The sequence below is a fragment of the Myxocyprinus asiaticus genome, chromosome 46 (assembly GCF_019703515.2).
Source record: "Myxocyprinus asiaticus isolate MX2 ecotype Aquarium Trade chromosome 46, UBuf_Myxa_2, whole genome shotgun sequence".
NCBI classification, from domain to species: Eukaryota; Metazoa; Chordata; class Actinopteri; order Cypriniformes; family Catostomidae; genus Myxocyprinus; species Myxocyprinus asiaticus.
In genome coordinates, this window is record NC_059389.1 from 7,249,523 (window position 1) to 7,263,285 (window position 13,763).

Here is a 13,763-nt window from a genome sequence, read left to right on the forward strand (position 1 = left end):
GTCCTCAACATTAACTTCTACTACCACTGTTACAACACCATTTATAATAACACCAACACCTAGAGTGACAGAAACATCTTCAACAACTACTATTATTGTTCCACCAACACTGCCAGGAACAGAAACACCATCAACAGAAACACCATCAACAAATACTATGACTAATGGAACACCAATTCCATCATCAACATTAACTTCTACTACCACTGTTACAACACCATTTATAATAACACCAACACCTACAGTGACAGAAACATCTTCAACAACTACTATTATTGTTCCACCAACACTGCCAGGAACAGAAACACCATCAACAGAAACACCATCAACAAATACTATGATTACTGGAACACCAATTCCTTCATCAAGAGTAACGTCTTTTACCACTGCTTCAACGGCATTTACAATAAAGCCAACACCTATTGTGACAGAATCATCAACAATTACTGTTATTGTTCCACCAACACCGCCAGGAACAGAAACACCATCAACAAATACTATGACTACTGGAACACCAATTCCGTCCTCAACATTAACTTCTACTACCACTGTTACAACACCATTTATAATAACACCAACACCTACAGTGACAGAAACATCTTCAACAACTACTATTATTGTTCCACCAACACTGCCAGGAACAGAAACACCATCAACAGAAACACCATCAATAAATACTATGACTACTGGAACACCAATTCCATCATCAACATTAACTTCTACTACCACTGTTACAACACCATTTATAATAACACCAACACCTACAGTGACAGAAACATCTTCAACAACTACTATTATTGTTCCACCAACACTGCCAGGAACAGAAACACCATCAACAAATACTATGACTATTGGAACACCAATTCCGTCCTCAACATTAACTTCTACTACCACTGTTACAACACCATTTATAATAACACCAACACCTACAGTGACAGAAACATCTTCAACTACTATTATTGTTCCACCAACACTGCCAGGAACAGAAACGCCATCAACAGAAACACCATCAACAAATACTATGACTAATGGAACACCAATTCCATCATCAACATTAACTTCTACTACCACTGTTACAACACCATTTATAATAACACCAACACCTACTATAACAGAAACATCTTCAACAACTACTATTATTGTTCCACTAACACCGCCAGGAACAGAAACATCATCAACAGAAACACCATCAACAAATACTATGACTACTGGAACACCAATTCCTTCATCAAGAGTAACGTCTTTTACCACTGCTTCAACGGCATTTACAATAAAGCCGACACCTATTGTGACAGAATCATCAACAATTACTGTTATTGTTCCGCCAACACCGCCAGGAACAGAAACACCATCAACAAATACTATGACTACTGGAACACCAATTACGTCCTCAACATTAACTTCTACTACCACTGTTACAACACCATTTATAATAACACCAACACCTACTATAACAGAAACATCTTCAACAACTACTATTATTGTTCCAAAAACACTGCCAGGAACAGAAACACCATCAACAGAAACACCATCAACAAATACTATGACTACTGGAACACCAATTCCTTCATCAAGAGTAACGTCTTTTACCACTGCTTCAACGGCATTTACAATAAAGCCAACACCTATTGTGACAGAATCATCAACAATTACTGTTATTGTTCCACCAACACGTCCTGGAACAGAAATGCCATCAACAGAAATACCATCAATTACTATTGGAACACCAATTCCTTCATCAACCGTAACTTCTACTGGCACTGCTACAACACCATTTACAACAACACCAACACCTACTATGACAGAAACATCTTCAACAACTACTATTATTGTTCCACCAACACCGCCAGGAACAGAAACACCATCAACAGAAACACCATCAACAAATACTATGACTACTGGAACACCAATTCCGTCCTCAACATTAACTTCTACTACCACTGTTACAACACCATTTATAATAACACCAACACCTACAGTGACAGAAACATCTTCAACTACTATTATTGTTCCACCAACACTGCCAGGAACAGAAACGCCATCAACAGAAACACCATCAACAAATACTATGACTAATGGAACACCAATTCCATCATCAACATTAACTTCTACTACCACTGTTACAACACCATTTACAATAACACCAACACCTACTATAACAGAAACATCTTCAACAACTACTATTATTGTTCCACCAACACCGCCAGGAACAGAAACATCATCAACAGAAACACCATCAACAAATACTATGACTACTGGAACACCAATTCCTTCATCAAGAGTAACGTCTTTTACCACTGCTTCAACGGCATTTACAATAAAGCCAACACCTATTGTGACAGAATCATCAACAATTACTGTTATTGTTCCACCAACACGTCCTGGAACAGAAATGCCATCAACAAATACTATGACTACTGGAACACCAATTATGTCCTCAACATTAACTTCTACTACCACTGTTACAACACCATTTATAATAACACCAACACCTGCTATAACAGAAACATCTTCAACAACTACTATTATTGTTCCACCAACACTTCCAGGAACAGAAACACCATCAACAGAAACACCATCAACAAATACTATGACTACTGGAACACCAATTCCATCATCAACATTAACTTCTACTACCACTGTTACAACACCATTTATAATAACACCAACACCTACTATAACAGAAACATCTTCAACAACTACTATTATTGTTCCACCAACACTGCCAGGAACAGAAACACCATCAACAGAAACACCATCAACAAATACTATGACTACTGGAACACCAATTCCATCATCAACATTAACTTCTACTACCACTGTTACAACACCATTTATAATAACATCACCACCTACAGTGACAGAAACATCTTCAACAACTACTATTATTGTTCCACCAACACCTCCTGGAACAGAAATGCCATCAACAGAAATACCATTAATTACTACTGGAACACCAATTCCTTCATCAACCGTAACTTCTACTAGCACTGCTACAACACCGTTTACAACAACACCAACAACCAATATAACAGAAACATCTTCAACAACTACTATTATTGTTCCACCAACACCGTCAGGAACAGAAACACCATCAACAGAAACACCATCAACAAATACTATGACTACTGGGACACAAATTCCATCATCAACCGTAACTTCTAATAGCACTGCTACAACACCGTTTATAATAACACCAACACCAACTATAACAGGAACATCTTCAACAACTACTATTATTGTTCCACCAACACCACCAGGAACAGAAACACCATCAACAGAAACATCATCAACAAATACTATGACTACTGGAACACCAATCCCATCATCAAGAGTAACGTCTTTTACCAATGCTTCAACGGCATTTACAATAAAGCCAACACCTATTGTGACAGAATCATCAACAATTACTGTTATTGTTCCACCAACACGTCCTGGAACAGAAATGTCATCAACAGAAATACCATCAATTACTATTGGAACACCAATTCCTTCATCAACCGTAACTTCTACTGGCACTGCTACAACACCATTTACAACAACACCAACACCTACTATGACAGAAACATCTTCAACAGCTACTATTATTGTTCCACCAACACCTGGAACAGAAATGCCATCAACAGAAATACCATCAATTACTACTGGAACACCAATTCCTTCATCAACCGTAACTTCTACTAGCACTGCTACAACACCATTTATAATAACACCAACACCTACTGTGACAGAAACATCTTCAACAACTACTATTATTGTTCCACCAACACCGCCAGGAACAGAAACACCATCAACAGAAACACCATCAACAAATACTATGACTACTGGAACACCAATTCCATCATCAACATTAACTTCTACTACCACTGTTACAACACCATTTATAATAACATCACCACCTACAGTGACAGAAACATCTTCAACAACTACTATTATTGTTCCACCAACACCTCCTGGAACAGAAATGCCATCAACAGAAATACCATTAATTACTACTGGAACACCAATTCCTTCATCAACCGTAACTTCTACTAGCACTGCTACAACACAGTTTACAACAACACCAACACCTACTGTGACAGAAACATCTTCAACAACTACTATTATTGTTCCACCAACACCGCCAGGAACAGAAACACAATCAACAGAAACACCATCAACAAATACTTTGACTACTGGAACACCAGTTCCATCATCAACATTAACTTCTACTACCACTGTTACAACACCATTTTTAATAACACCAACACCTACTATAACAGAAACATCTTCAACAACTTCTATTATTGTTCCACCAACACCGCCAGGAACAGAAACACCATCAACAAATACCATGACTACTGGGACACCAATTCCATCATCAACCGTAACTTCTACTAGCACTTTTACAACACCATTTATTATGGCACCAACACCTACAGTCACAGAAACATCTTCAACAACTACTATTATTGTTCCACCAACAGCTCCAGGAACAGAAATGCCATCAACAGAAATACCATTAATTACTACCGGAACACCAATTCCTTCATCAACTGTAACTTCTACTAGCACTGCTACAACACCGTTTACAACAACACCAACACCTACTGTGACAGAAACATCTTCAACAACTACTATTATTGTTCCACCTACACCGCCAGGAACAGAAACACCATCAACAGAAACACCATCAACAAATACTATGACTACTGGGACACCAATTCCATCATCAACATTAACTTCTACTACCACTGTTACAACACCATTTACAATAACACCAACACCTAAAGTGACAGAAACATCTTCAACTACTATTATTATTCCACCAACACCTCCTGGAACAGAAATGCCATCAACAGAAATACCATTAATTACTACTGAAACACCAATTCCTTCATCAACTGTAACTTCTACTAGCACTGCTACAACACCGTTTACAACAACACCAACACCTACTGTGACAGAAACATCTTCAACAACTACTATTATTGTTCCACCAACACCGCCAGGAACAGAAACACCATCAACAGAAACACCATCAACAAATACTATGACTACTGGGACACCAATTCCATCATCAACATTAACTTCTACTACCACTGTTACAACACCATTTATAATAACACCAACACCTAAAGTGACAGAAACATCTTCAACTACTATTATTATTCCACCAACACCTCCTGGAACAGAAATGCCATCAACAGAAATACCATTAATTACTACTGGAACACCAATTACTTCATCAACTGTAACTTCTACTAGCACTGCTACAACACCGTTTACAACAACACCAACACTTACTGTGACAGAAACATCTTCAACAACTACTATTATTGTTCCACCAACACCGCCAGGAACAGAAACACCATCAACAGAAACACCATCAACAAATACTATGACTACTGGAACACCAGTTCCATCATCAACATTAACTTCTACTACCACTGTTACAACACCATTTATAATAACACCAACACCTACAGTGACAGAAACATCTTCAACAACTACTATTATTGTTCCACCAACACCTGGAACAGAAATGCCATCAACAGAAATACCATCAATTACTACTGGAACACCAATTACTTCATCAACCGTAACTTCTACTAGCACTGCTACAACACCATTTACAACAACACCAACACCTAATATAACAGAAACATCTTCAACAACTACTATTATTGTTCCACCAACACCGCCAGGAACAGAAACACCATCAACAGAAACACCATCAACAAATACTATGACTACTGGAACACCAATTCCGTCCTCAACATTAACTTCTACTACCACTGTTACAACACCATTTATAATAACACCAACACCTACTATAACAGAAACATCTTCAACAACTACTATTATTGTTCCACCAATACTGCCAGGAACAGAAACACCATCAACAGAAACACCATCAACAAATACTATGACTACTGGAACACCAATTCCATCATCAACATTAACTTCTACTACCACTGTTACAACACCATTTATAATAACATCACCACCTACAGTGACAGAAACATCTTCAACAACTACTATTATTGTTCAACCAACACCTCCTGGAACAGAAATGCCATCAACAGAAATACCATTAATTACTACTGGAACACCAATTCCTTCATCAACCGTAACTTCTACTAGCACTGTTACAACACCATTTTTAATAACACCAACACCTACTATAACAGAAACATCTTCAACAACTACTATTATTGTTCCACCAACACTGCCAGGAACAGAAACACCATCAACAGAAACACCATCAACAAATACTATGACTACTGGAACACCAATTCCATCATCAACATTAACTTCTACTACCACTGTTACAACAACATTTATAATAACACCAACACCTACTATAACAGAAACATCTTTAACAACTACTATTATTGTTCCACCAACACTGCCAGGAACAGAAATGCCATCAACAAATACTATGACTACTGGAACACCAATTCCATCATCAACATTAACTTCTACTACAACTGTTACAACACCATTTATAATAACACCAACACCTACAGTGACAGAAACATCTTCAACAACTACTATTATTGTTCCACCAACACCAGTGGGAACAAAAACACCACCAACAGAAACATCATCAACAAATACTATGACTACTGGAACACCAATTCCTTCATCAAGAGTAACGTCTTTTACCACTGCTTCAACGGCATTTACAATAAATCCAACACCTATTGTGACAGAATCATCAACAATTACTGTTATTGTTCCACCAACACGTCCTGGAACAGAAATGCCATCAACAGAAATACCATCAATTACTATTGGAACACCATTACCTTCATCAACCGTAACTTCTACTGGCACTGCTACAACACCATTTACAACAACACCAACACCTAATATAACAGAAACATCTTCAACAACTACTATTATTGTTCCACCAACACTGCCAGGAACAGAAACGCCATCAACAGAAACACCATCAACAAATACTATGACTACTGGAACACCAATTCCATCATCAGCATTAACTTCTACTTCAACTGTTACAACACCATTTATAATAACACCAACACCAACACCTACTGTGACAGAAACATCTTCAACAACTACTATTATTGTTCCACCAACACCAGTGGGAACAAAAACACCACCAACAGAAACATCATCAACAAATACTATGACTACTGGAACACCAATTACTTCATCAAGAGTAACGTCTTTTACCACTGCTTCAACGGCATTTACAATAAATCCAACACCTATTGTGACAGAATCATCAACAATTACTGTTATTGTTCCACCAACACGTCCTGGAACAGAAATGCCATCAACAGAAATACCATCAATTACTATTGGAACACCAATTCCTTCATCAACCGTAACTTCTACTGGCACTGCTACAACACCATTTACAACAACACCAACACCTAATATAACAGAAACATCTTCAACAACTACTATTATTGTTCCACCAATACCTCCTGGAACAGAAATGCCATCAACAGAAATACCATTAATTACTACTGAAACACCAATTCCTTCATCAACTGTAACTTCTACTAGCACTGCTACAACACCGTTTACAACAACACCAACACCTACTGTGACAGAAACATCTTCAACAACTACTAATATTGTTCCACCAACACCGCCAGGAACAGAAACACCATCAACAGAATCACCATCAACAAATACTTTGACTACTGGAACACCAGTTCCATCATCAATATTAACTTCTACTACCACTGTTACAACACCATTTATAATAGCACCAACACCTACTATAACAGAAATATCTTCAACAACTACTATTATTGTTCCACCAACACCGCCAGGAACAGAAACACCATCAACAAATACTATGACTACTGGGACACCAATTCCATCATCAACCGTAACTTCTACTAGCACTTTTACAACACCATTTATTATGGCACCAACACCTACAGTCACAGAAACATCTTCAACAACTACTATTATTGTTCCACCAACACCTCCAGGAACAGAAATGCCATCAACAGAAATACCATTAATTACTACCGGAACACCAATTCCTTCATCAACTGTAACTTCTACTAGCACTGCTACAACACCGTTTACAACAACACCAACACCTACTGTGACAGAAACATCTTCAACAACTACTATTATTGTTCCACCTACACCGCCAGGAACAGAAACACCATCAACAGAAACACCATCAACAAATACTATGACTACTGGAACACCAATTCCGTCCTCAACATTAACTTCTACTACCACTGTTACAACACCATTTATAATAACACCAACACCTACTATAACAGAAACATCTTCAACAACTACTATTATTATTGTTCCACCAACACTGCCAGGAACAGAAACACCATCAACAGAAACACCATCAACAAATACTATGACTACTGGAACACCAATTCCATCATCAAAATTAACTTCTACTACCACTGCTTCAACACCATTTACAATAACACCAACACCTATATTGACAGAAACATCTTCAACAACTACTATTATTGTTCCACCAACACCCCCTGGAACAGAAATGCCATCAACAGAAATACCATTAATTACTACTGAAACACCAATTCCTTCATCAACTGTAACTTCTACTAGCACTGCTACAACACCGTTTACAACAACACCAACACCTACTGTGACAGAAACATCTTCAACAACTACTATTATTGTTCCACCAACACCGCCAGGAACAGAAACACCATCAACAGAAACACCATCAACAAATACTATGACTACTGGGACACCAATTCCATCATCAACATTAACTTCTACTACCACTGTTACAACACCATTTATAATAACACCAACACCTAAAGTGACAGAAACATCTTCAACTACTATTATTATTCCACCAACACCTCCTGGAACAGAAATGCCATCAACAGAAATACCATTAATTACTACTGGAACACCAATTCCTTCATCAACCGTAACTTCTTCTAGCACTGCTACAACACCGTTTACAATAACACCAACACCTACTATGACAGAATCATCTTCAACAACTACTATTATTGTTCCACCAACACCTCCTGGAACAGAAATGCCATCAACAGAAACACCATCATTTACTACTGGAACTCCAATTCCTTCATCAACCGTAACTTCTACTAGCACTGCTACAACACCGTTTACAACAACACCAACACCTACTGTGACAGAATCATCAACAACTACTGTTATTGTTCCACCAACACCAGCAGGAACAGAACCCCCTTTAACAACATCTTCAACTCCTCCTTTGTCTTCTACAAAATTCTCAGTTTTTACAGAATTAAGTACTGCAAGATCACATAAGCCATCACCTCAAGAAAACTGTTCATGCACATTTGCAAATCAAACATTCTCACCAGGTCAGTACTACATTTCAATACATGGTTTCAAAAAATTTAAAAATAAAAAAAAAACAAAAAAAAAAACACATTTTTATTTTTTGACAGTTTGTAAAGTCCATGAACCATGCTCAGTATATTAACTTTCACTCGCTGCACTTGCCTAATTTGCCTAATTTGTGCCTAAACTATTTGTGTTAATTTTTGCTGTTGTTCTTATCATAGGGTCTATTATCTATAACCAAACTGATAAGGCAGATTGGTGCTACTTTGCTTACTGCACCTCCACTTGTTTTATTGAAATAACAAAGAAACCATGTACTGAAACAACACCATCTACAGTTTCAAAGGATTGTACCAATGTCAACCAAAAGGTATTGTGATAAGAAAAACAGAATAACACTTATTGTGTGAAAATTCCATTTTATATTGAAAAAAAAAAAAAAAATATATCACAGCCTAAATTTAACCATTTAAAATTATTAGTTACATTGTAGCTCTAATACTGACAGTCAAGTAAGAATACCTGAAATAAACAACAACCCAGCTGCATTTCTCTCAATCATTATTAATTGATTGTGTTATTTTAAAACAGAATGGAGACTTGTGGACTGAAGGATGCCGCACCAAAAAGTGCATAAATGGGCAAGTCACCTCAAGCCCTGTACAGTGTGACACAAACGATGCTTTCATACCTAAATGTGTCAACGGACTTAAACCTGAGAAGGTTTCTTATAATAATGGCTGCTGCACAAAGTATGAGTGTACAAGTGAGTTGAAACATTTATGTGGACATTTATGTTTTAAAAGCTTATTCTGTTTGACAGACATATTCATTAACATTGAAATTGCTTCTCAAAAGATTATCTCATGTTATGGAGTTACCATGAAGTTTTTGTGACATGGTGCATGAAAAGAAAGATAATGGGTCTCATTCACATCCATTTGTGCATAAATTTATGCAAACATATATTACACAGAAATCATAATTCATTGTTGGCCATAGAGATTATTCAGAGCACAAAATAGCTGGTGGCAACACTTTGAATTAGTGCCACCTTTGAACTAAACATCACAATGCAAAAAACATTCAAATCAATTAAACAATACTCCCTGCCCCTTCTTATTCAAGTGTGCAATATCGAGTTGTGTCTTAAGAACAGATGTGATGTGGGATATGAGTTTGCAGCAAATAAAACTGAAGACAGTTGCTGCCCACCATGTGGTAAGTGTAAGATTTCAATCTAATTCCTGGTATATTTAACCTACATTATTGAATTAAACAGCAACTTTTAAAATGTTGGAAATTAAGCAGACATTATACTATATAAAATATAACTTGCTTAAAAAATCATATTTTTGTTGTTGAAATATTACATCATTTCTAACAACATTTTTCTGATCAGTGCCCAAAGACGTCTGTGTTTACAATAACATTGAGTACAAGGTGAGCTACATGCTGGGTTCATTTCTTCTCACTAATTAGGTAGGAAATGAAAAACACTGCTATTGTAAAACGAAGGAAACATCAAGTTTCTTTAAAGTTAGCCATGCTTTGCCTTGATTACAACTCTGTATACTCTTGGCATTCTCTCCACAAACTTTATGGGGTGCCATCTGGGAAGCTTTTAAACAATATTAAAGGAGTTCCCATGTATATGCTGTGCTTTTGTTGACTGTTTTTCTCCACTCAAATATAATTCCAAGCATTTCAGAAAGGTTTTGAAAATTATTATCCACCAAATCATAAATCCAGTTGTGTTTCCAAACTTGACCATATTTATTTATATACTGTATAATGATAAGATATTGATAAGACCCTGTTATTCATGTGTTGCATTGTCATTCCTTAATCTCATGTTTAAATTTTAAGCCTGGTCCAGAACTGTAAAGCTTTTCACAAATAAGGGTATAGTTAGTTAATACAGAACAGTGCATGCATCCAATCTATATATTTATTGTTTCGGTCTTTGTAACGTTGGTTCACTTTCCTTTCTCTGCTCTTTTCTCCAGCCTGGGATTATCCCCACAGAGCCTTGTGTGAAATGTAACTGTGAAATGGATATAGACCCACAGACTAAACTACATGTTGTGAAATGTGTTAGTAAAGTCTGCGACCCCTGCCCTGAGGTAATGATTATGATTTATGCTTGATCAATGCAGCAAAGCCTACATGTAATAAAACACCATCATTTTATCAAATCATTGTGCCAGTTCTCTTACAATGACAGTAAATGAGCTTTAAAAGTCTCTTATTTAGAAATAGCATAAAAGTGTCACTGTTCTATTAAAACAAACTTGTTTTTTGCACTCCAAGGGTTTTGAAAATGTGAAACAAGAAGGAGAGTGCTGTGGAACATGTAAGCCAATAGCCTGTGTTTATGAATCATCAGACAAATCCAGACATATACTTGAGGTACATTTTAAAACACAATTCTCTTCAGGGTTCTTTGTCACCAATCAAAGATACTTCCCTGTTCTTCCGTGCTCATGTAACCTGTCTGTGTTTTTTAGGTTGGAGAAGTGCACAAGGACAAATGTGAAAATATTACCTGCCATGAAATTAATGGCTGGTTTACGATAGAGAAGACCATAACAAAGTGCCCTGACTTTAATCAAGATGACTGTGTACCTGTAAGTAGAATCAAAGTCCCTTAAAGTCACGTCATATCACTTGGTGGCCATCTTGGTAACAACCCCAGGCAGCAAATTTCCTAAACTTAGGATGGCAGATGAAGAGTCATTTATATTCATGAGGAAACCAACACCTGATTGGATGATTCAAGCTTATGTTTCAAAAACATATTTCAAATCGGCAGTAAAAAAAAATGGACAACAATGGTATAATAAATGCTGGTTCTTTGGCTCAAATCATGCTAAAAAAATTACATTTTCAAGCTAGTCCACCTAATGGCCATGTGCATCCTAGAGTAAACAAACAATTCTTATCAATAAGGGGATTGGCTCTTTTGACTTAGAGGCAGATCTTCCATTCCTATGGCATTACAATTTATCCCCATTTATTACTATACGAGTGGTCCGTCTCCTCCCCTTTATACTGTCTCTGCCACAATACCTGTAGGCCAAACATGACACATTTGTTTAATGTATATCTTGGTATGTTCATTTCATTAATGCTTAAGGAGCAATAGTTGTGATCTATTAAGAATTTGTTTTCATACAGGGGACTGAGCAATATGATGAAGATGGATGTTGCAAGATCTGTAAGATACTGTTTCCTTACCATCAATTTATTTGGTCAAAATCTATTTTTTGAGTAGTGTTTAACATATAACAGATGTTAAAGGAATAATTCACTCAAAAACACAAAAAGAGAATTTTTGAAGAATGTACTTGTTGTTTTATTCCATGCAATTACATAGAATGGAACTGGAGCTTTCAAGTCCAGAAAGGACACAAAAGCACCATAAAAGTATCTTAAAGCAACCCATATAAGTCTTCTAAACGATGAGTAAATGATGACAGAATTTTCTGTTCACTGTTGCTTTAAGGAATTGAAAAAAATAACTTTTCATTGTTGGAGCCACAGGGATCAAGTCTGTCCTATGTCATGTCCTGATCCCATTCCCCATTCCTTTCTCTCTCCTTTTTCTTTTCTCTCTCTCACCTGTCACAATGTCCAAAAATTAAAATAAAAAAAACATCTTACATGCTATGCATAACACATAAAACACAATGCATCAGATAAATTGTTCATGAGATATAGCCAATCATAAGCTTACCTCTCTCTAATATCTTAGGTAAGCCAAAGGATTCCTGCATTCGTGTGAACTACACCACCCATGTACATGCAAACAACTGCACATCCATCACCCCTATAGAGGTGACGTCCTGCAGTGGCCACTGTGACACCCAATCGATGTGAGATCATGAACACACCTATTTGACCACAAACAACGACATACACACATATTGGTGCTCACTAAAAGCAAAACACATCACTTTTATGTTAATTTCTGGTTAAAGTCAATATGAAATCATAATTGACAAAATGTACTTTTTTAATGCACATTCCTGATCTTATTGTGCATGAGTGCATGTTATTTCCAAGAAACAAAATGGTAATCTTTTATCAAAAAGTAATAATTTGCTCTGCCTCTGAAATGGCTTTTTTTAACTTACTGGAAAATAAACTTACTGAGCACTTTATTAGGTACACCTAATCATGCAATTGTTTAATAAGCTAATCATGTGGCAGAAGTGCAATGCATTAAAATCATGCAGATACAAGTCAGGAGCTTCAGTTAATGTTCACATCAACCATCAGAATGGGGAAAAATGTGATCTCAGTGATTTGGACCATGGCATGATTGCTGTTGCCAGACAGGCTGGTTTGAGTATTTCTGTAACTGCTGATCTCCTGGGATTTTCACACACAACAGTCTCTAGAGTTTACTCAGAATGGTGCCAGAAACAAAAAACATCCAATGA

General features: G+C 36.8%; 1 protein-coding gene across 1 annotated transcript in view; it reads left to right on the plus strand.

Moving 5' to 3' along the window:
* LOC127435681 (mucin-2-like) overlaps nt 1-13,763 on the plus strand; it is a 33,560-nt gene that overhangs the window by 18,355 nt on the left and 1,442 nt on the right. The window contains exons 29-46 of the mRNA XM_051689319.1: nt 246-975; nt 1,234-1,978; nt 2,550-2,710; nt 3,169-3,670; nt 4,128-4,366; nt 4,552-4,735; nt 5,469-6,642; nt 6,867-7,339; nt 7,617-9,332; nt 9,537-9,685; nt 9,907-10,081; nt 10,444-10,536; nt 10,718-10,758; nt 11,325-11,441; nt 11,629-11,727; nt 11,826-11,945; nt 12,496-12,535; nt 13,073-13,193. Coding sequence (XP_051545279.1) covers nt 246-975; nt 1,234-1,978; nt 2,550-2,710; nt 3,169-3,670; nt 4,128-4,366; nt 4,552-4,735; nt 5,469-6,642; nt 6,867-7,339; nt 7,617-9,332; nt 9,537-9,685; nt 9,907-10,081; nt 10,444-10,536; nt 10,718-10,758; nt 11,325-11,441; nt 11,629-11,727; nt 11,826-11,945; nt 12,496-12,535; nt 13,073-13,193 — 6,879 coding nt within the window. The remainder of the gene's footprint in view (nt 1-245; nt 976-1,233; nt 1,979-2,549; nt 2,711-3,168; nt 3,671-4,127; nt 4,367-4,551; nt 4,736-5,468; nt 6,643-6,866; nt 7,340-7,616; nt 9,333-9,536; nt 9,686-9,906; nt 10,082-10,443; nt 10,537-10,717; nt 10,759-11,324; nt 11,442-11,628; nt 11,728-11,825; nt 11,946-12,495; nt 12,536-13,072; nt 13,194-13,763) is intronic.